Raw genomic sequence first — 20,565 nt, forward strand, 5'->3', positions numbered from 1 at the left:
ATGGGATCCAGAATATTGAATTGTTTTTTTTTTTTTTAATAAAGCATCAACAGAATTATGATATAACTACTAAACGCAGAGTTAAAGGAAAGTTTAATTAGTTAACCAGCATCACTTAGTTTTTAACTGTTATATTATTCTATGGCTTCCACAATGAGTAACATAATAAACATTTTCCTTTTTAAATTAGTAAAAAAAATCAACATGAAGAAATAGAAACAACAACAAATGACAAATAAGGAATAAGTTTTGACTGTAAATAAATGACAACATAGAGAAACTTACAGTTTTTTTATAAACTTGAAGGAAGTCTTACTTTGGTGTAAAATGAAAAACTGATGGTTATCTCGGGACATAATAACAGAACATGAGTATTTAAAAAAAGAGAACAAACCTCACATCATTACATTTATCTTATACTTCTAAGTTGAGACAATATGAGGTACAAACCCAGAGTATTCAAATGTTTTTTTTTTGTTTGTTTTGTTTTATATTTCTTCTCCACGTTGTTTGGAGAGGGAGCTGGGTCCAACAGAGAAACAAAAGAAAGGGTAACAGTTGATCGAGTCAAAGAGCCATTCATGATCGGGACCTGGCATCTGGCTCCATGGTGAAATGCGTGTCAGCACTAAAGATGGAAAAAAAAATACGTTAAGGATCATGATTTGTTGAAAATATCTCCAAATATTTATGCACAATTTAAGATAAACCCTTGAAAAACCACTGAACCTTAGCCTTCCTTGAACCTTAATCAAAATCCAGAGTTGTTCTTTCTATTAGTAGATGAGCTAATGGTCGATCTGTTGTCAGTGTTAACATGAGGGCTGTTGCATAACCCCAAGGTCACTTTGAGGACTCACACACATGAAGGTGTTCTACAAAAACCCCCATCAACAAACAGCACAAGTTCTCTTGGAAGTAAAGGAACATGTCAGCTGTTTGTTTGGTCAGCTTCACCTTGTTCTCACATTGTATTCCTCATGGTAAATAATCCCCTTTAAAATCTAAAGCTGCAATGACCCATAGCTTCTATGAAATAGACTCTGCTGCCACCAAGAGGATGGTGAATGCAAAGTGCATTTTAACTACATAATGATGCTGCCTTGTGGAACAATCCTCTTTTATTACTGGATAAAGGAATCAAACACTCACACGTCTTTGCCCCGCATGTGGTTGTTGTAGTGCAGGATTGGTGGGATGCTCTCTTCGTCTTCTGGCAACTGGAGACAAAACAAAAAAATGTAACAAATACAAGGCAACTAATCCTGAGACTCAGAGTTCATGTTGTTTGATGTCAAATCCCCACCCCCCTGAAAAAATGAGTGAAAAAAGGTAAATATGACAAAAATTTGGTTTAATTCTTTCAGAAAAAAAAGAAAAACTTAAAAATTTATCACAATACATTGTCTTAAAGTACACGTGTATTATTCAATTGTAAAGTGGTAGCATATGAATACACTGTTTTCTCTTTAATAATTAATCATGTTTGGTTGGCTTTATCATGTTGTTTTTCATTGATCCTGCTATAATGAAATCAATACAAACTGCGCTTTTAAAAAAAGTGACTCCCGAAGTTATTTAGTGGAACTGTAATTTATAAATAGGTACCAGGATTAAGGATGTACATAAAGTTTTAAAATAAATAAAAATATGACCGGACCACCCTGTCTTTTTTCTGATGGTCTCATAAAATCCCAATAAAACCCTCTAAAGTGTGGAGCTGTAATATAAAAAAAATGTGAAAGAAAGAAATCCAAAGGTTATTTAAGCGATGCTGCTATATGTAAATAAGAGTGGTCTTTTACAAGATCTGATTATTGCACAGTAACATTTTTAGAACTTATTTTCATCCATTGTAAATACCTAAAAAGCAGAGATATATTTAAAGTTGCAATCTTCCGCCACTTACCTCCCAGTAAGGTTCATCATCAAAGCAGTTGTCATCTGCAGGATCTCCCCAGATGGGTAATCTCAAGATTGCACCTAGAATCACAAAATAAAAAAAACTTTTTTAATGTAAAAATGCACATTACATCTGTAAGGTGATCCCATTGTGTTCCCATATATCATCTAAACTGTGGTGCATTCCCTACCAACAATCAGGCCTCCTCCTATGCCGAAGCAGATTGCCACACAGAGGCCTCCAGCCTGGTGACCTCCCTGCTTCGTTGGCACCATGTCCTTGAAAGCCCCCGTAAAGTCAAAAGTGTTGATCAACCTTTTAATTTAAAACAAGACCCTTGATTTCTCTCGAAATTTGCAGAACAATTTACAATATTTTTTTATATTTATATAAAATCAGTTCTTGTTGAAAACATACCCCTGCTTGCCGTAGACTGACTCTGATGCTGCAGCAGCAGTGATGGCTCCAACTATACCGCCTATAACCCCTGGCATGGCGTGGAGATTGTGAATTCCACACGTGTCTTGGATCTTCATGTATTTCTCCATGAAAGGCTGATGGATTCACATGGGGGTGTTTGTGAAGTTTATTATAATCATTAACTGTGGACCCTTATCAAAGACTCTAACTAATAGTGGACTATGAACAAGACAAAGATCTTACAGTGATATATATGTATCCAAGTGTGGAAAGAATACCACAGCAGAAGCCAACGATGAGAGATCCATAGGGCATCAGCATGAACTCAGCTGCTGTTCCTACTGCAACACCTCCAGCAAGTGTCGAGTTCTGGATGTGAACCTGGAAAAAAGATGCAAAACACATTTAGAGAAAGCAAAAATATGTTGGCCATTAGTGGTTCATAAGTTTAAATCCTTTTAGAATAGCTTTAGCCGACTTGCTTTAATTTAAGAATGCATTTATCTTCAATTGAAGAAGAAGTTAGCAGGATTACTATTCATCCTCTTTTACTCCAATAGCCTGAAGTAAAATGGATTGTGAGTATATTTAGATCAATTGTGGCAATGATTTAGCTTTTGACCTCCAGCATTTCCCTGTATTTAGCATAAACTCTGACCAGCTTTCCTAGATTGACTGAAAAAAAATCTACCCTGTAGAATAATGCTGCCACCTCCGTGCCTACAGAGTAGGCCTACAAAAAGTTCAAGAGAAACCTGTCTGCATTTATACCATAAAGCCCAAAATTTCAATTACAATATAATTTTATTTCTATTTCATATCTCAGTACCACTTTGTATCAGTATACTAACCCAACCTCCAAGAACAGGAGAATATACTAAAAACTTTTGCAGGGTGCCAGTTTATTTTCCCACAAGAAATTGTAAATTTGTTTTATTTTTTTAATTTATTTATTTATTTTTATTTATTATTATTTATAAGAGTAAATCTGTAAATCTGCTCTTTTTTTTTTTTTTTACCATATCTAGTTTTCCATGTTTCTGAAACACACTCGAAACAGCAAATGTGGTGAGCACGGTTGCAGCCAAAGCCAGGTAGGTGTTGATGGCCGCCCTGTGCTGCCCGTCGCCATGATCTGTTATAGCGGAGTTGAAACTTGGCCAGAACATCCACAAAAAGAGGGTACCTGTGAAGAAAGGTGACGTGAGTGGTCAAAGTAGCACCTCCATATACGTTGGGTTAAAAGCAGTTGGTGCCAAACCCAGCTTACCAATCATAGCAAAGACATCTGAATGGTAGACAGAGCCGTGCAAACGTGAGCTCTGGTCCAGGTTGGGCCGGTAGAGCATCCATGATATGGCGAGTCCATAGTAACCTCCAAAGGTGTGGATAACCATGGAGCCCCCAGCATCCCTTGCCTTCAAAATTAAAAGGAATTTCACTTGAATGAAAAACTGCATACATTAAAACGACATTAAAAGACAAAAGAAAACCCTTAGTTTTATTTTTTTTCACAGTGCCTTAGAGACACTTTTCTTTAGGAGAGGCAGAGAAACTGCTTCAAGGAAAACCTCAAAGAGGCTACAAAGGACCTAAAGGCAAATCTCTTTGAAAGCTAAATAGTTCAAATGGAAGAACACAACATCCTACTGATTCAATCCACTTGAAAACAGATTTTCTATATCTGATTTTGAAAGAGTTTGAGGGTTTTGAAAGGAACTCAATCAAACATTTATTCTGAAGCTGTGCAAAACGCTCAGAGGCAAAGCCCCAAAAGGTTTCTACAAGATTTTAGGAACTAAATGCAAATTTGAGTCAGAATTTTCAGATTTATATTGTTAAAAGAAATCTTGTAAATATAAAATCTTTTTTTTTTTTTTATTGTTTGATATTTAGCATATAGATAAAGTAAAAATACATACATGTGGCTTTTTCTAATTTGTTTCTAAATCAATTTCTAGAAAATAGGTAAACATATAATTTCAACCAAATGATGGCTGCAGTTAAAACCATTACTATTTTATGTGACCTGCAGAAATCACAAAATTTGTAATATGGCTTATTTTGTTGGAGGTTAAAGATTTTGCAATCAAATGTGGATTTATAAGATGAAACTTCACTATGTCACCATAAGAAATAAAATCAGTGATTGTAAAAAATTATTTGTCTCTTATTACTTTCCCTCAATTAAATAATACTCTAAAACATCTGTCTTAATTGCATTCCTGTAATTTAAAACTATTTTTTTAATGCTGAATTTTGTTACTGATGGTGACAAGGAGCAAAAAGGAGAAGAAAAATAATAATAATAGATGACTTACATGGATGAGATTTAGGATGATAAATTCCTCCACAGCAAACAGTGTTATCCCGAACAAAGTCAAAACCATCAACTGGACGGGGCTGACCTTTCCCAGCAAAGCTCCATATGCGATCAGACAGCCGGCCACACAGAAATCTGCATTAATTAGGCTGAAGAGAGAAAAAAAAGAAATCAAACTCAGGTTAACTAGGATCCACTGCAGTTTATTTTTAGTTAAATTTAGGTTAAAAAAAAAAAGTCAGGCTGTAACCATCCTCCACAAACGACCTTCTCACAATATTTGACACAGAAGGAGCAGGGTGATTTTCAGCAGTGTCATAACTCATTAGACCTTGTGACCACAAACACTTCATCCGTCACAACAGGAAGTATCTTTTGGAAATCTCCCAGTCAGACTGGTTGCCCCACCTTCTTTTTTTTTTATTTCAGCTGTGGATATTATGCAGGTGAAAACATATTCCCACAGGATATGTTTCCAACAAAAGTCTGTGAAAAACTGACACTTTAAAAATAGAAGATATGAGCTACAGCTCTCTTACCTTTCCACTCCAATTTTGATCTTCCCATCTGTGTAGTCCAGGGAGTGGAACCAGCCCTGCATTAGCAGTGCCCACTGGAGGCCAAAGGCGGCAATCAAAAAGTTGAAACCCACTCCTCCGAAGCTGTAACGCTTCAGAAAGGTCATCAGGAAACCAAACCCAACAAAGATCATCACATGTACATCTTGGAAACCTGAAAAAATATGAACAAATGATCAAAAGAGGTTAAAAAAAGTCTAAACTGGATCTAAAATCTTTTATCAATCAGCTGTATTAGTGTGAGAATCATAAGGGAAATCAGAAGGCAAAGTTGAATATTTAAAGAATAGACAGAAAATACTGACAACAATTATTTATTTGACTTCTTTTTCGTCCATGCTAATAAAATATGGTCAGATTCTTATTCAGTTTAGAGGTAAAATAATTGTCTTTTAATCTAAATACTGTTAGTCCTGACCAAAAAACATTAGGGAACCTTTTTATTTAAATAAGCTCAGAACATCAAAGGACATCAGAGTAGGGGTGTGCTTCCCAGCACAATAAGACATGTCATCTGTTTTAACTAAGTTTGCTGGGAAAAAAACATTGTTGATGAACAATACAACATAATAATAATAAATGCAAAACAGGAGAAAACTACATTGTACCCCATCGTATCATCCGATACTGTATTGCATCTCACACTATTCATTTGTGCTAAATTGTATTATATCTTGCAATGTATTTTGACATACTGTATCTCATTATAATCCCATTGACCTATACTGATGGTTGGTAAAGGTCAGGTCATGTCTTTATTAACAGCCTATTCATAGCCTATTCTATCCCTTCATGGGTAAACATTTTTTTTTCTGTTTGCATCAACAACTGAGATAACAAAAAATATGGAACATAATAACTGAAATGAGCTTAAAGAAAGGCAGAAGATAATGTCTGAGGAGGAATGATGTCAGTGGAAGGATTTTGCAATAAAGTTTGCATTGACAAAATGCTTGAAACGACTAAGTTACCGACTCTTTTGACAAATTTGCAAACTGCTTTACACCCAACGTAAAGCTCTTTTACAAGCACGAAAAAATAAACCACCCTGGTTCCCTTTAGTGACTGGAGAAAGGATACTTTATTAAACTGTATCAAGGTTTTCAACAGGAAATATGTGTTTTTGGATTGTAAATTGGATAATGAACCGAAGCCCTTAAACCCAACAAAAAAAGTTCACAATCAAAGTAGAGATAATAGGGCAGCAAAAAACTTTGTTGGAAGAAATTATTTATTTTTGGACTGTGCATACATATTAATGTAGCTGATTATTTTTACTCTTTACCTTTTGCTTAAAGTGAAGACTTGTGTGTCATTTCAGTTGTTCCTAGAAATATTTCCTACTTTGATCAATTAATAAGTTGCTAAAAAAAAAAGCAACACTTGATTGTAAACCTTTAATGTGATTATTGTCAGCATTACTTCCATATTTCTAATGTTTACCTTTTTTTTTTTTACCGCGTTTCCTTTTCACTGCCTAAATGTAACAGTGAGCTCAAAAGGAACAAAGTTGATCATAGAAGACATCTAAGAAGAATGTTCACATGACCCCGCATTAGTAGTGCATAATCTTTTCTTAGGTTAATTTCCCATCACCTAAAAAGAAAGGCACGCTTTATTATATTTTGCTTCATGCAAATCACCCATCTAAAGCTCTTATTAAATCAGTTTCCTGAATTTAAACAAAAACCCACATGGATGATTTCATTTCCCAGCAAAGAACCAGTTGAAACCACACAATGCGTTTGGTATAACAACATGCCTCCGCTATGCAGGTTGGCATAAGGGCATATTAGATAAGAGTGGTATATCGTGTGAAGATGACACAAACACATCACGGTGTGCTTATTCTTCCGTGCAATTAATGTTTTTATGAAAAAAACTATGATCAATGATTTAGCCATACTGGTGATGGATCTAATTTAATTTCAACTTAGACAGATTTATTTGTCATTTTGTTTACACAAGTGTAAAACAAAATAGTGTTAAAATAGTGTTTTTTAAATCAAATTATATATTTAGCTACTGATAAGGCAAGAAAAAAAGAAGAAAAAGTGAAATTGATCTGTAGCAAAATTATAGCAATTGAAAATTAGAAAAATGAAAAAGAGCACTGTTTTTTTTCTGGACAATATCAAAACTGAATAGCTGTATAAAAAGATGTGATATACAGTAGTTGCATTGTGTTTATAATGCAAACAGCCATAAACAATCATTGGATGGTGGCTAATTCCAGTCAGTTTGGCTTATAGCACAACACCGCATCTGCGTGACACATGTCATGGCACAATATGTCCACACTGCCCTCTCAATCACCATCGTTTGCATTCTAAAAGCATTTAATAAACACAGCAAGGTGCTGCTGATAGAAAAGCAAAGCAAAGAAAAAATATAATAAAATCTCCTGCTGCTTCAGCTTTCACACATAGTTTCCAGACTTTACACATAAGTGCTGTTGGTTTCAGACAATCAACTAAAATGATAGTATGTTTATGTTATGTAATGTAAAGGTGCAGAAACAAGCTGTTTTTCATGATGACCTTAAATTGACACTGTAGATGGTTAGTGTAGAATAAACAAACAACCCCACCTATATGAAACCGTCCCACATACATGTTCTTCAGCCGAATCCAAACACATTTAAGACAAAAAAAAAAAAAGCAGCATGGAGATTTGAGATGTATAAAATAAGAAAAGACCACAGAAGAATGAAATATGTTGCTGCAGGTGTCAGACCTTTGTCAGCAATTCAGAATAAAATGAAAGGTCATCACAATGTGATATCCAGCACTAATTTAATGTTATCCATGATGAATTAAGTCAAAATGATATTTAACCCTAATGTCTAATTTTTTAAGGAATTATATTACTTATTGAATTGATTAAGAAATGGGGGAAAAAACAACAGCTCCTAAACCACAAAAACAAGAAGGCTAAAAAGTTAGTTTTACTTACTTGGATATCTGAAGTAGAAGTCATTCTGTATATCTGTCAAATTTTCATGATCTCTGTGCTCAACCCAGTGAGCGTCTGATTCTTCATCATATCGAATAAAAACCCCATGCAGGATGATCATAGCAGTTTGCCACACCACACACACTGCTGGCAGACTCATACGAACATTAGGATTCTTTGTGCGATCACACATTTCCCTGAAGCTCTGGACGCCCCCCATCTTTGGTGCTTCTCGTTTCTCAGTGTCCCTGAAGATCCGCCGCACTCCTTGGCTGCAGTCTCTACGGTCCAGAGCATCTTCAAGTTCAAGCTCATGTTTAAAAAGAGTCCAGCCATCAGACACTCCCATAGCCACTCCTCCTATCCTGCACATGGAACCCAGCACTTTTCAGGGACGTTTTTCTTCACATGTAATCTTGACTGTGCAGATATGTTTTCATTATCAACATGGTGATGTTCTTTTTTTTTTTTTTTTTTTTTTTAAGAAAGATTGTTCATATTTATCCTTCCTTTATGTAAAAACTGTCTGCATGTCAGAAAAAAAAATCAAAAGCTTTATTTCTACATATTTTCCTATTGGAGCGAGTAGGTTTACTCCCTTAAATTTATAAAACTAGTTTAATAAAAACATAAACATAGGCTAATCTGTACTGTAAAACAGAAAAAAACACAAAATCCAAATATAATTTTATTTCTTCACATAAAGATGTCAACACACTGTTATGAAACTGGCAAATATTAGGAGAAACACATAGGGGAGTAAATGTTAGATACAGATCTGACCTCTGTCTCAAATACATCAACATCATTCTGGGAATCCTCGCTCAGTCAGCTTGGTAAGTTCTTTGCCTCTCTGCATCTCATCCATCCATGCATTTACCTTTTATGTACCATCAAGGCCTATCCTTCTTTTCACTGAAGTAAAACACAGAAAACTAAATTGTTGACTTGCCAGGATCAAGAGAGACCACTACAAATTTGCACATAGGCATTCCTAAAAATCAAGGCCAGACGAATCTGATAGACAAAAAAATAAAAGCAATCAAAGATCATCATAACCAGCATTCTTCTGATAATTCATGGTTGTCATTATCTTTTAATAAACTAAATTAATAACTGGAAGACTCATCCAAGCATCATCTGCATTCAATCACCTCATCATGCACCTCTGCTCCAGCCAATCACCTCATTCAGTCAGTCTACATAAAGCTCTCCAGTCAAAGACTCTCCTGGTCTTCAGCTGAGCTTCTATCAGCCTCAATCTCCTTCTAGATTCCTCCACTTCACGACCAGTGTCCAGATTCTGGGGGAAGACATATCTAATCTCTTAATCTCACAATGATCCTCCAAGATCATTGACATTCGCATCTTCCATGTCTTCAGCCGGGGTTTGAGCACCAAAGAACTGTCAGATTCACCAATAAATATCTCTAATTATCATCTTTATGTGTGTGAGTGTCTCCAGGTTACATTAACCACATGACTGCATTAAAGCTTTCAAACAATAACTACTTTAGATAAATTATATAATAATAACAATGCTAATTTGAGCCTCAGAGGTAAATATAGGTCAGAATAACCTCTAGTTGTTTGATATATTGCGTATTGAAGGATATTGTGTATTTTGATTTTTTGGTTGTACAGTGTCCTTGGGTGTCCTGAAAGGGGGTTTAAATAAAATGTATTATTATTATTAACAGTCCTCTGAAGAGGATTCTTACTGTTCTCTCACAATGTTCTTCATCAGAGTTATTCTTTGTGAAACAATTTCAAGAGGTTCTGGAGAAGTTTATAGAAAAAACTGACCTTATTTATCCGATTGCTGCTGTTTTCCTTGGCAGATAATGACAGACTTATAGAATATATAAGTCTTATTAAATCTTGATACAAACACTGAAGTCCTAAAGCTTCCATATAAAGTAAAGTCTGCTCTGTCCCTCCCTGAAAACAGCATCACTGTTGCATCTCACAGTTGTCCAGGTATTTATACTACTTCAACACCTTCACCTCTTTTCCCATTATGTTAATAAGATTTAATACCAGTAGTTAATATTAGATGTAATTTTGCATTACATAACAATAAAGGAAGAGATGTGGATATATATACACACATACTCAAGGTAAACCAGTGAGGCGTGTAGCTAAATGTTATGTCAGAAAAGTCAAACATGCGGGACTTGGAAAAGAACAGCAGGTTAAAAGTGTCACATGCTTGTTCCTTTTCCAAAGAAACCTACTTGAAATATCTACAGAGCTGCTGAAAAAAGAAAAAAAAAAAACACCCATATTAAAGTAAATAAAGTATTATCCTAAAGTTTCTTATGGTGGATTTAAAAATAGAATGTTCTGTAACTGATATTCTTGGAGATTAAAAAAAAGAAAGATTAAATGTATGTTTACAATGCACCTTTCAGAGGGTTCATCTACAGTAAATATGCTCAAAGTAATAGATTTGTAACATCTGCATGCTTGACAATGACTGTGCAGAGTTTTATTTTAAGCAGTTTCAGTGAAAATTAAGATGACTGTACATGGTTTTATGGAAACTGAGAACAACTGCTGGAAAATTCAAGTTATGTTAAAAAAAAAAAAAAAAAAAAACTCAAAACACAAAGATTGTGCAAAGAAACACCTGCCCTGTTTTATTTACGGAGACAGGCTGTGATGTTTCTCTACTGAAGAGAAAAGCTTCAGATTATAAGAACCACATGCAGCTGAATGAAGGGGTAAAAACAATGCTGTGAGCTCCCTGGTGAAGACATTAAAAGTAAGCAGGTAAATGCTCATTCATCCTGCAAGTCCGTTTGATGCTGCTGCCAAGGTGCGCTCATTCTAGTGGATAATGTGTTTACTTAGGACAATGTGTGGCAATGCTGCTCACTTTGAGCGTCACTATCAACCTTGACAAAGTGATGTTTTAGTTTCTGCAGATCATGCTCAATGAAGTATCTAAAATTCCATTAAAACAGTACTTTGAGAGAGTAGTTAATTCATCCTTTAACGATAGCCAAAGATTTCATTATCTAAACAAGACTTGAAATATTTTCTGAGCCTTTCAACGCATAAAGAGTGTTAATATTTTCTGTTCCATTTATATATATATATATATATTATCAATATTTTGGTAATGCTCTAAGAAAAAATAAAATAAATGTAAAGAAGACAATTTATCTTATGTTTTTTTTTTTATTCAAATGTAAATGTTCCCTTATAACCAACAAAAGTTTGAAATGTAACCAAGATAACCTGACATTTTTTATAAATATTTAATCTATTATGATAAAAGCTATCTAAATCAGAATGGCCTTGGAGGTATTATGTATTGCCGCTTACATTAAATCATGAAATAACAGCGATGAATCCAATATTGTATAATCAGTTAAAATTCAACAGCTTTAACCAGGAGTGAAGGCTGATTTATACTCAGAAACCAGGTTGTTTGTGTGTGTCGCAGTGAGTACAAATGTGCCTTCCCCCCTGCCGCAGACACTCTGCTGCTCCTCTCCAAAATTGTAGGTGACCGCAGACACTGCCGCAGACAGGAGGCCTCTGATTGGTGATATTGGTGAAGGTGTTGTTTGCATCACTCATAGAAGCTTACTATCCAGAAGAAAATTTTCCATTTTTCCACTATGTCTGACTCACCACCAGTAATTGAAAATGGGGACAAGCACGTAGGACTGCCTTATGTAAACATATCTTCAGAATCATTGACAATTAGGAGGACCACTTATTTTGATGATCCACCCAGAAAAAGAACATCCCCCACTACACCTTTAAGATTCCATGAAACCAGTGAAAGCCTTGTGAAACTGTTTAGATCAATTGTAGCTATGATTTTGTCTTTTTTTTTTTTTTATAAACAGCGCTGATGGACCCAGTATTCAAGTGAGACAGACAGTGGGAAGTTTCATAACGTTTTACCAAAAATAAAACCAGAACAGAAACAGAACAGAATGCAGGCTGCTGTGGATCTGCAGACATGCAGCGGTTTGGGGGTGAGGTTGGGTAACACCCATCACTGGCACTCTGTTTGTAGGAGAAACACAGGTAAGTGACCATGATCATCTGATGGGAGATGATTATCCATGTGAGTCACTTACCTGGTTTAATAGTTCAGTCCATGCTCTCCGAGGAAGGCAGGATCCAGCCAACGGACTGCCAAATGAGATGCGGCACAGAGCCGCCCAGAGTGTCCCAGATTCAGCAACCCCAGTGTGCAGGCAGTAGTCGGAAACAGATCAGGGAAAACAGATCAGAACAGGGCAGTTCTGATATCCAGGAGTCTGTAGCCCGACCAGGGGTTCCGATCCTAACAGGAACAGAAAGATCCGGGGTTCCAGAAATCCGCGGAGCATTCAGGCAGGTTCAGAGCTCCATGAGTCCAGCAGCAAGCTCAGCCAGACAGTTGGAGACAGACGGGATCAGTGGTTGAGATGAACAGAGACAAGGCATGGTACCAGCTGAAACTGTGCAACTTTAAACTGGCTCCAACCAAGAGCCAGGCCTATGGGACTTAAAACTAGCTCCCCCCGCACGCCAAGCCAAATCAGGAACTGAGCTGGCTGCTTAGCGGAGAAGAGCCAGGACATGATGAGGCGACACAAGACAAACACTAAAATCCTCTATAACGCTGGCCTTCCAGAACAGGAACATGAACGGTCGAATAACCAAACTAAAAACTAACGAAAACAAAAATACATAAGACAATGATCAGGCCCCAAGTGCTGGGCTGAACCGTCTATAAAACAGACGGAGCTGATGTCAGGGTTTGGTTATGGTTTAGGGGCTGAGGTAATTTCTGCAGTTTAATTGGTGAAAACAGTAAACAAAGGCAGGAATCCAAAATCCAACTTAAAATGTAACACAAACCAGAACCATGGAGACATCAGGGGAAAACAATCAGCAGCGACAGAACCTGCGACAACAGAAGCAGCAACAACAGAGGAACCAATACGGAGTGACAGCAGAGGGAGAGTATATATAGCTGACTGAGACAAAGGCAGGGCTAACGAGCTGATAAGGAGCAGGTATGAGTGGAGTCAACGAGGGAGCCAAGGGGAAAGGAACACACACAAGAGGGCAACAGAGGACAACAACAAAAAAACCTGAGAACCAAAATAAATCTAGTAACACAAAGTAGGAAATAAACCAATAAAACACACGGATCAAAGTAAAACAAAAAGTAAGACCATGACAGCAGGTGGATAAGACTGATGATATTACTGAGTGTGGAGAGTTCAGCAGGAGAATAAAGTGATTAATTAGATCATGACAGATTTAGCTTTTGACTTCCAGCATTTCCCTGTATTTAGCAAAAACTCTGATCAGCTTTCCTAGATAGACTAGAAAACCTGTCTGCATTCATACTATTTTAAATATGGTATAAATGCAGAGTGGAGATTTGAGCTGTAGAAAAAAAGAAAAGACCTGAGTGGAATGAAAACCCCTCTGGGAAATATGTTGCTGCAGGTGTCAGACCTTTGTCAACAATTCGGGATAAGACGAAAGGTCATCACAATGTGATAACAAGCACTAATTTGATATTATCCATGATGATTTAATAAGTCACAATGATATTTAACCCTGACGTTGCATTTTAAGGATGTATATTAGTTATCTAAATTATTAAGAAATAGGAAAAAACCTTTTAAACCATAACAACAAGAAGGATAAAAAGTTAAACAGTTTTACTTACTTGGATATCTGAAGTAGAATTCATTTTGTATATCGGTTAGATTATTTATTTTTCTGTTGTCAACCCAGTGAGCGTCTGATTCTCCATCATATCGAATAAAAATCCCAAACAGGATGATCATAGCAGTTTGCCACACCACACACACCGCTGGCAGACTGATACGAACATTAGTGTTCTTTGTGCGATCACACATTTCCCTGAAACTCTGGACGCCCCCCATCTTTGATGCTTCTCTGTTCTCAGTGTCCCTAATGATCTGTGCCTCTCTCCTTGGCTGCAGTCTGTAAGGTCCAGAGCATCTTCTAGTTCAAGCTGATGTTTAAAAAAATCCAGCCACGGGACACTCCCATAGCCACTCCTCCTATACAGCACAAGGAACCCAGCACTTTTCAGGGATGATTTTCTTGTTATATTCATGTAATAATGACTGTGCAGATATTGTTAGAGCCATATAGAAATTATGTTTATTCTCTACATTACATCTGATTAGAATTTAGTTGTGAGAAATTATTTTTATGTAATTTCAATTTTTTTTAAATATTTTTTGGTTATGTTATTAGTGTTTAGTTAAGGTCAAGTGTACAGTTTTGTTTTAGGGATCTGGATGGAAGTCCTCTTGAAGAATTAATGGAGCAGGACGAGGAGCAACAGTTTTCTGACCGTTTAGGTTGTTGTAACTGTCACTATAGATTTATTGGATGTGACGTACCATATTTTCTTTTTCTTTTTTGTAAACCCTAAGTTTCATAAAAAGCTGAAGATGATTTTTTTGTATTTGTTTTGCTTCAGTTCCTCATCCATCCATCAGTCTTCCTTCGCTTATGCGGGGTAATGGGGGTAGAAGCTTCAAAAGAGAGGCCCAGACGTCCCTCTCTCCAGCGATTTTGGACAGCTCCTCCAGAGGAATCTCAGGCCAAGCGAGAAACATAGTCCCTCCAGCGTGTCCTGGGTCTCCTCCTGATGGGACGTGCCCAGAACACCTTACCAGGGAGAAGTCCAGGAGGTATCCTAACCAGATGCCTGAGCCACTTCAACTGGCTCCTCTTGACCTGGAGGAGCAGCGGTATAACTATAAGTCCTCCCCGGATGACTGAGCCCATCGCCCTATCTATAAGGGAAAGCCCAGACACACTATGGAGAAAACTCATTTGTTTGCATCCGGGATCTTGTTCTTTCAGTCTGGAGCCAAAGCTGTTGACCATAGATGAGGGCAGAAACTTGGATTGACTGGTAAATCAACAGCTTAGCCTTTTGGCTCAGTTCTCTCTTTACCACAGTGGAACAGTATGATACAGCGCCCGCTTCACAGCAGCACCGCACCAATCCTCCTGCTCCATCTTCCCACTCCATCTTACCCTCATTGTTCACGAAAGCCTATTAATTCAAATTTATCTTACCACCAAAACTATAAATTTTAAGGCATCCATTTAAAGAAATATGAAAACATTAAGAATATGTTTAAAATGTCCCTTTTCGTTAATGAAATTAGTTTTTGGAACTTGGGATGTCTGATTTTATAAAATAAATACTCTAAACGTGTCACAGTGGTGGCCCCAAATGCAGACACAAAAGCTTAAGGTTGTTACTTGAAGGTTTAATTGACCAAAAGTTCAACAGAAGCAAAAATCCAAAACATACATCCACAAAAATCATCACAGGAATACTGAAAACCAGGAATACTCACAACAAGAAGGGAAAAGTAATGACGACAAACCAGCAAAGAGTGACTGAGCAGGAGGAGAATAAATGGGAGAGAGAAACAAAGACCAGGCTAATTAGCAGATTGGGAGCAGGTGTGAACAGAGGCAAGAAGGAAGCTTGGGAAAAGGAGACTCAAGAGGTCAAACAGGAAATATCCAAGAACTCAAATACACTCAAAAATACCAAGAACACAAGAATGAAAAATAAGACCAATGTAAATTCAGAGATAAAACTTGAACAAAACCAAAGCCATGACAAAACAAATATTTGAAAGGTGAGTACAATTATTAGAGTTTATACAGGCTTATTTCATTTTCAGGCTAATTCTAATATATTTGAATTTGTAAGCAGTTTTTTCAGACTTTGAAAATTATTTCAGCTCTTTCAATTTAATTGATTGAATTTGAATAAAAAAAATACTTGACTTGAAAGGATTCAGATATTAATTTGCAATGTTTTGTGAGGTTATGTTCCAGATCTTAATAGATTCATTGCCAAAAGATTTTCCAACGTAAAAAAATACAAGAGGTGCCTTACCATGATATGAAGCTGATCCCAGTGGGAAATTAGTCCCTAACTATGTAGGGGCAGTGATAGCCATGCCAGTCTAGGGACTGACTGCAGTTCTACTGAAAGGTGCCTTAGTCTGGGTCGACCTGCGTACCTGACATGTAACAACCATACCATGCATATTGCTTTAGGTTAATAGAATATATTAATTAGGCTATGTATACTTCTAAAAAAAATAATAATAATTTTCCACCATCCCCCTTCTTTTTTTTTTACAACTTTTTACAACTTGACTTCTGCCCATGTCTATAGCCTATAGCAGCATAACTATAGAGATAGCTCAGGATAACCTGAGCCACTCTAACTATAAACTTTATCAAAAAGGACAGTTTTAAGCCTAGCCTTAAAGGTAGACAGGGTGTCTGCCTCATGGACCAAAACTGGTAGTTGGTTCCACAGGAGAGGAGCCTGATAACTAAAAGATCTGCCTCCCATTTTACTTTTAGAAATTCTAGGAACCACTAGTAAACCTGCAGATAGAGGGCAAAGAGCTCTGCTAGGAACATAAGGAACAATCATATGTCTGATATAAGATGGAGCTTGGCCAGTTAAGGCTTTATATGTGAGAAGGAGGATTTTAAATTCTATTCTGGATTTAACAGGAAGCCAATGAAGAGAAGCTAGGATAGGAGAGATATGATCTCTCTTTTTAATCATGCCAACTCTGGCTGCAGCATTTTGGATCAGCTGAAGGCTTTTAACTACAGTTTTTGGACTTTCTGATAGTAAAGAATTACAAAAGTCCAGCCTGGACATTACAAATGCATGGACTAGTTTCTCAGTATCACCCCTGGACAGGATACCTCTTTAATGTGGGAAATTAAATGTCAGGTCCTGATCAAAAATAAAAGGAAAATTTAAATGTATGTTTACAATGGTGAACAAAGCGCCTTTCAGAGGGTTCATCTACAGTAAATATGCTCAATGTAACATTTGCATGCTTGACAATGACTGTGCAGAGATTTATTTCAAGCAGTTCCAGTGAGAATTTAGGTGACTGTACATGGAAACTGAAAATAACTGCTGGAAAACTTATGTTATGTAAAAAAACAAACAAAAAAAAAAAACACAAAGATTGTGCAAAGAAACACCTGCCCTGTTTTATTTACGGAGACAGGCTGTGATGTTTCTCTACTGAAGAGAAAAGCTTCAGATTATAAGAACCACATGCAGCTGAATGAAGAGGTAAAAACAATGCTGTGAGCTCCCTGGTGAAGACATTAAAAGTAAGCAGGTAAATGCTCATTCATCCTGCAAGTCCGTTTCATGCTGCTGCCAAGGTGCGCTCACTCTAGTGGATAATGTGTTTACTTAGGACAATGTTTGACACTGCTACTCACTTTGAGCGTCACTATCAACCTTGACAAAGTGATGTTTTAGTTTCTGCAGCTCATACTCAATGAAGAATCTAAAATTCCATTTAAAAGTACTCCGTGACAGTAGTTTAATGCATGCTTTAAAGAAAGCCAAAGAGTTTTTTTTTCTAAGCAAGGCTTGAAATATTCTCGGAGCATTTCACAGCATAAAGAGTGTTAATATTTTCTTTTTTACTTATATAGATATTTCATACATATTTTGGCTCTAAAAAAAAGTTAGATAAATGTCAAGAAGCCAACGATTTCCCTTATGTTTATGTATTTCTTTTTATGCAAATGTAAATGTTTCCTGATAACAAACAAAAGCTTGAAATTTAACCAAGACAACCTGAAAGACCAGCATGGCATGGCCTTAGAGATATTATGTATTGCTGCTTACATTAAATCATGAAATAACATTTATTTACCCAGTATTTTATAATCAGCTCAATTTCAACAGCTGTACCCAGGAGCTCCACCCATAAAGTCTGTCTGAGAGCAAAAGTGGGCTAAGTAACAGAAGCCAGTATCACACCCTCTACTAAAGAAATATTCTGAATAGAAGTAAAAAAGATTTTGTTTTTCATCTGAAAAAGGTAAATACTTTTTTATGGCTTCAGATTCAAGTAAACCAGTAAAAGCCTTTATCCACACACCGAGAAATGATGGTATCATGCTGAAATTACAAGGAGGGGTTGGCCTACCAGCATAGTTTCAGAAGTTCATCGACAACTCTTCCGGGAAGACACAACAGGGTCCAGAAAAAACATCTATAACAATGCAGGCCTCCTACTCCTCAGTCAAGGTCAGGGTTTGTGAGAAAATATGAAGAGAGAGGCTGAAAACAAATGCTATCCATAGGAGAGCTGAAGGAAAGAACAAGACAGACAAAAATAAAAGTCTACTTTTACTATTTGTCCCCAAAAATGAAGGTGATATGGATGAAAACCTTTGCAATTCAGGAAGAAAAAAAACACAACTAAACATGATGGTGACAACCTGGAACTGCTGTACCTTGAGAACCTGCATTTTTTTGTGTAAATTATAAAATGATGGACCAATGAAATCTGCTCTTCCCAAGAAAACTAATAGAGAATCTCCTCTATTGGGATTGGCCTAATCAAAGCCTGGAGCTAAATTCCAATAGAATATTGCACCAATGCCAATCAAAGAATAAGCCTATGCTTGAAAACTTTCTGATGTGGCTGAAACGAAATAATTCCTCAAATAAGATGAAATTCCTCCAAAATGTAATAAGACAGTTATTAACAGTTATTGCACCTCAACAGCTGCTGCCTCCTGGATTTTTATCTTTGTCTGAAGCATTAACAGGTAATCTAAAAAAAAATAACATGTGATGAAAAACAAAAACAAGCATGGGGGCTGGCCAGTGTTCTGTACAACTCTGCAATACTTTGTCAACAAACATCCCTTGTCATCTATTTCTCAGATATTTTCACTAAACAAAAACTTCTCGGATGTAACAAAAAACATCAATAAGGATTTGTTCCATGACATCTAGAAATCTTGGGCTAAACAGATAAAGAAAAAAAAAACAGTTTTAAGAAAACCAGCTGCTTCTGTGATGAGAAATCTGAATGCATTACTGTTTTGATGCTTTATCTTTTTATATTTTGTGTTAATATTAAAACTGTGGTATCTTTACTAAAAATTATTATACAATAAGAATATCAAACCAGGCCCAATGTAAATACTATATTCCACAGTTACCACATTGAATTTTGATTCAGCAAAAAAGTTACATGGGGAGTTTAGTCAAAAAAACGTTTCCCAACAAATCAACTCCAGCTTTTTCACAATGCAGTCCAGGACCATGGGCTGAGCTGGCTGCTTCATCAGAGAATTCAATGAAGTGTCACTTTGGATTTGGTGTTAAAAAGATTTGCCCTTTGTCTCTCTACAGACTTCAACATGCCTGCATATACGCTACAGCCATGCTCAATAAAACCTCCGGGTAGTGATGGGTCCAGCAACACCCATGCGTCGAGCCCATAGAGAAAAACACTGGATTGGTGTGATGTTTTTTCCAGAAGGTCATGTGTTTAAACTGTGTTTAAACTGTGTTTAAAAAGGTATCTGTCGACATGATGCATCTGCTAAAAAAAATGTCTTATCTTTTACTGTTTATCATTCAAATTATCAAGAATTTTGGAGCAGTCTGAAAGGAATAAAAAGGTTTATTATTTTAATTTTCTCGTTGTGTCATCCTTTTCCTCTCGGTTTTCACTCAACTTATCTGAATTAAAGTTAATTTCAAATTCACTCTTAGTTTATTTGCTGTTTTTACTGTACTTATTGTTTTAAAAATATGATTTAAAATCCTAGTCCACAAGCATCCTCATTCACATTTCCCCTACATTTTCACTTTATGTTTAAATTATTTATGGCTGCATCTAAAAACATCAAAAATATTTTCAACTTAAACATAGATATGAAATAATACAATATAACCTATAATAAATAAATTATATAATTTATTGAATTATATCATGGTACTAGGTCATTAGATCAATTTAGTCTGTCAAATACAGTGCCTGCAGTGTCTATAAAGGTCCAGCAGGTGTCAGTATTCTGTGAGACGGTATCAATGCATCAATACAGATTGGCAATGTATTGAAACGCTTCAAGATGCCTCATTAACTCATCATCACTACCTACGGGTCTCTGTTTGCTCTGCTGGATTTCATGTCTTCAAACCTTCAATGCTGCAGAGAATTTTAAGAAACTAAGAGAAGCAGGATCCTGTACCCTGAAAAATGTCAATCATTTCCAGGATATAAGTGTGAATGAGAAAAATGAAAACCACACATACATTGATTTTTAGAGGGTTAAACTTTGGTGCATTAATTAATAATAATAATAAAAAGAAACACTTGTTCAACTTCAGATTTGATCAAATAGAATTTCTTATTTAAATTTTTTCGCACAGTTCAAGATCTTGATTTTCCCCCTCATTTTTATCGGTTTCTGGTTAAACTGTGGGGTTGCTACGGTTTCTATTGGGTTGTTGTAATTTAGCAAAACCTGCAACACTTTAGGCA

General features: G+C 36.3%; 1 protein-coding gene across 1 annotated transcript; it reads right to left on the minus strand.

Annotated features, from left to right (window-relative positions):
* Positions 1 to 453: 453 nt before the first annotated feature.
* rhcg (Rh family C glycoprotein) lies at positions 454 to 8,469 on the minus strand. Its single transcript, XM_015403373.1, has 11 exons — positions 8,180 to 8,469; positions 5,186 to 5,378; positions 4,645 to 4,795; positions 3,594 to 3,741; positions 3,343 to 3,509; positions 2,567 to 2,704; positions 2,321 to 2,457; positions 2,094 to 2,218; positions 1,910 to 1,983; positions 1,153 to 1,220; positions 454 to 628 (listed from the first exon to the last, which is right to left on the minus strand). Exons 1-11 carry the CDS (start codon positions 8,397 to 8,399, stop codon positions 580 to 582), a joined length of 1,470 nt encoding a protein of 489 aa, XP_015258859.1. The 5' UTR covers positions 8,400 to 8,469; the 3' UTR covers positions 454 to 579.
* Between the last annotated feature and the right edge of the window lie 12,096 nt (positions 8,470 to 20,565).

Source organism: Cyprinodon variegatus, unplaced genomic scaffold (assembly GCF_000732505.1).
Source record: "Cyprinodon variegatus isolate N-32 unplaced genomic scaffold, C_variegatus-1.0 Scaffold35, whole genome shotgun sequence".
NCBI lineage: Eukaryota > Metazoa > Chordata > Actinopteri > Cyprinodontiformes > Cyprinodontidae > Cyprinodon > Cyprinodon variegatus.

Excerpts from the sequence above, each read along its gene's own strand:
- rhcg (XM_015403373.1), bottom strand. The coding sequence starts at position 8,399 with ATGGGGGGCGTCCAGAGCTTCAGGGAAATGTGTGATCGCACAAAGAAT. Across the intron at positions 3,510-3,593 it reads AGATGTCTTTGCTATGATTG|GTACCCTCTTTTTGTGGATG; the intron begins GTAAGCTGGGTT and ends CTTTCTTCACAG. Across the intron at positions 2,458-2,566 it reads TTGGATACATATATATCACT|CCTTTCATGGAGAAATACAT; the intron begins GTAAGATCTTTG and ends TGAATCCATCAG.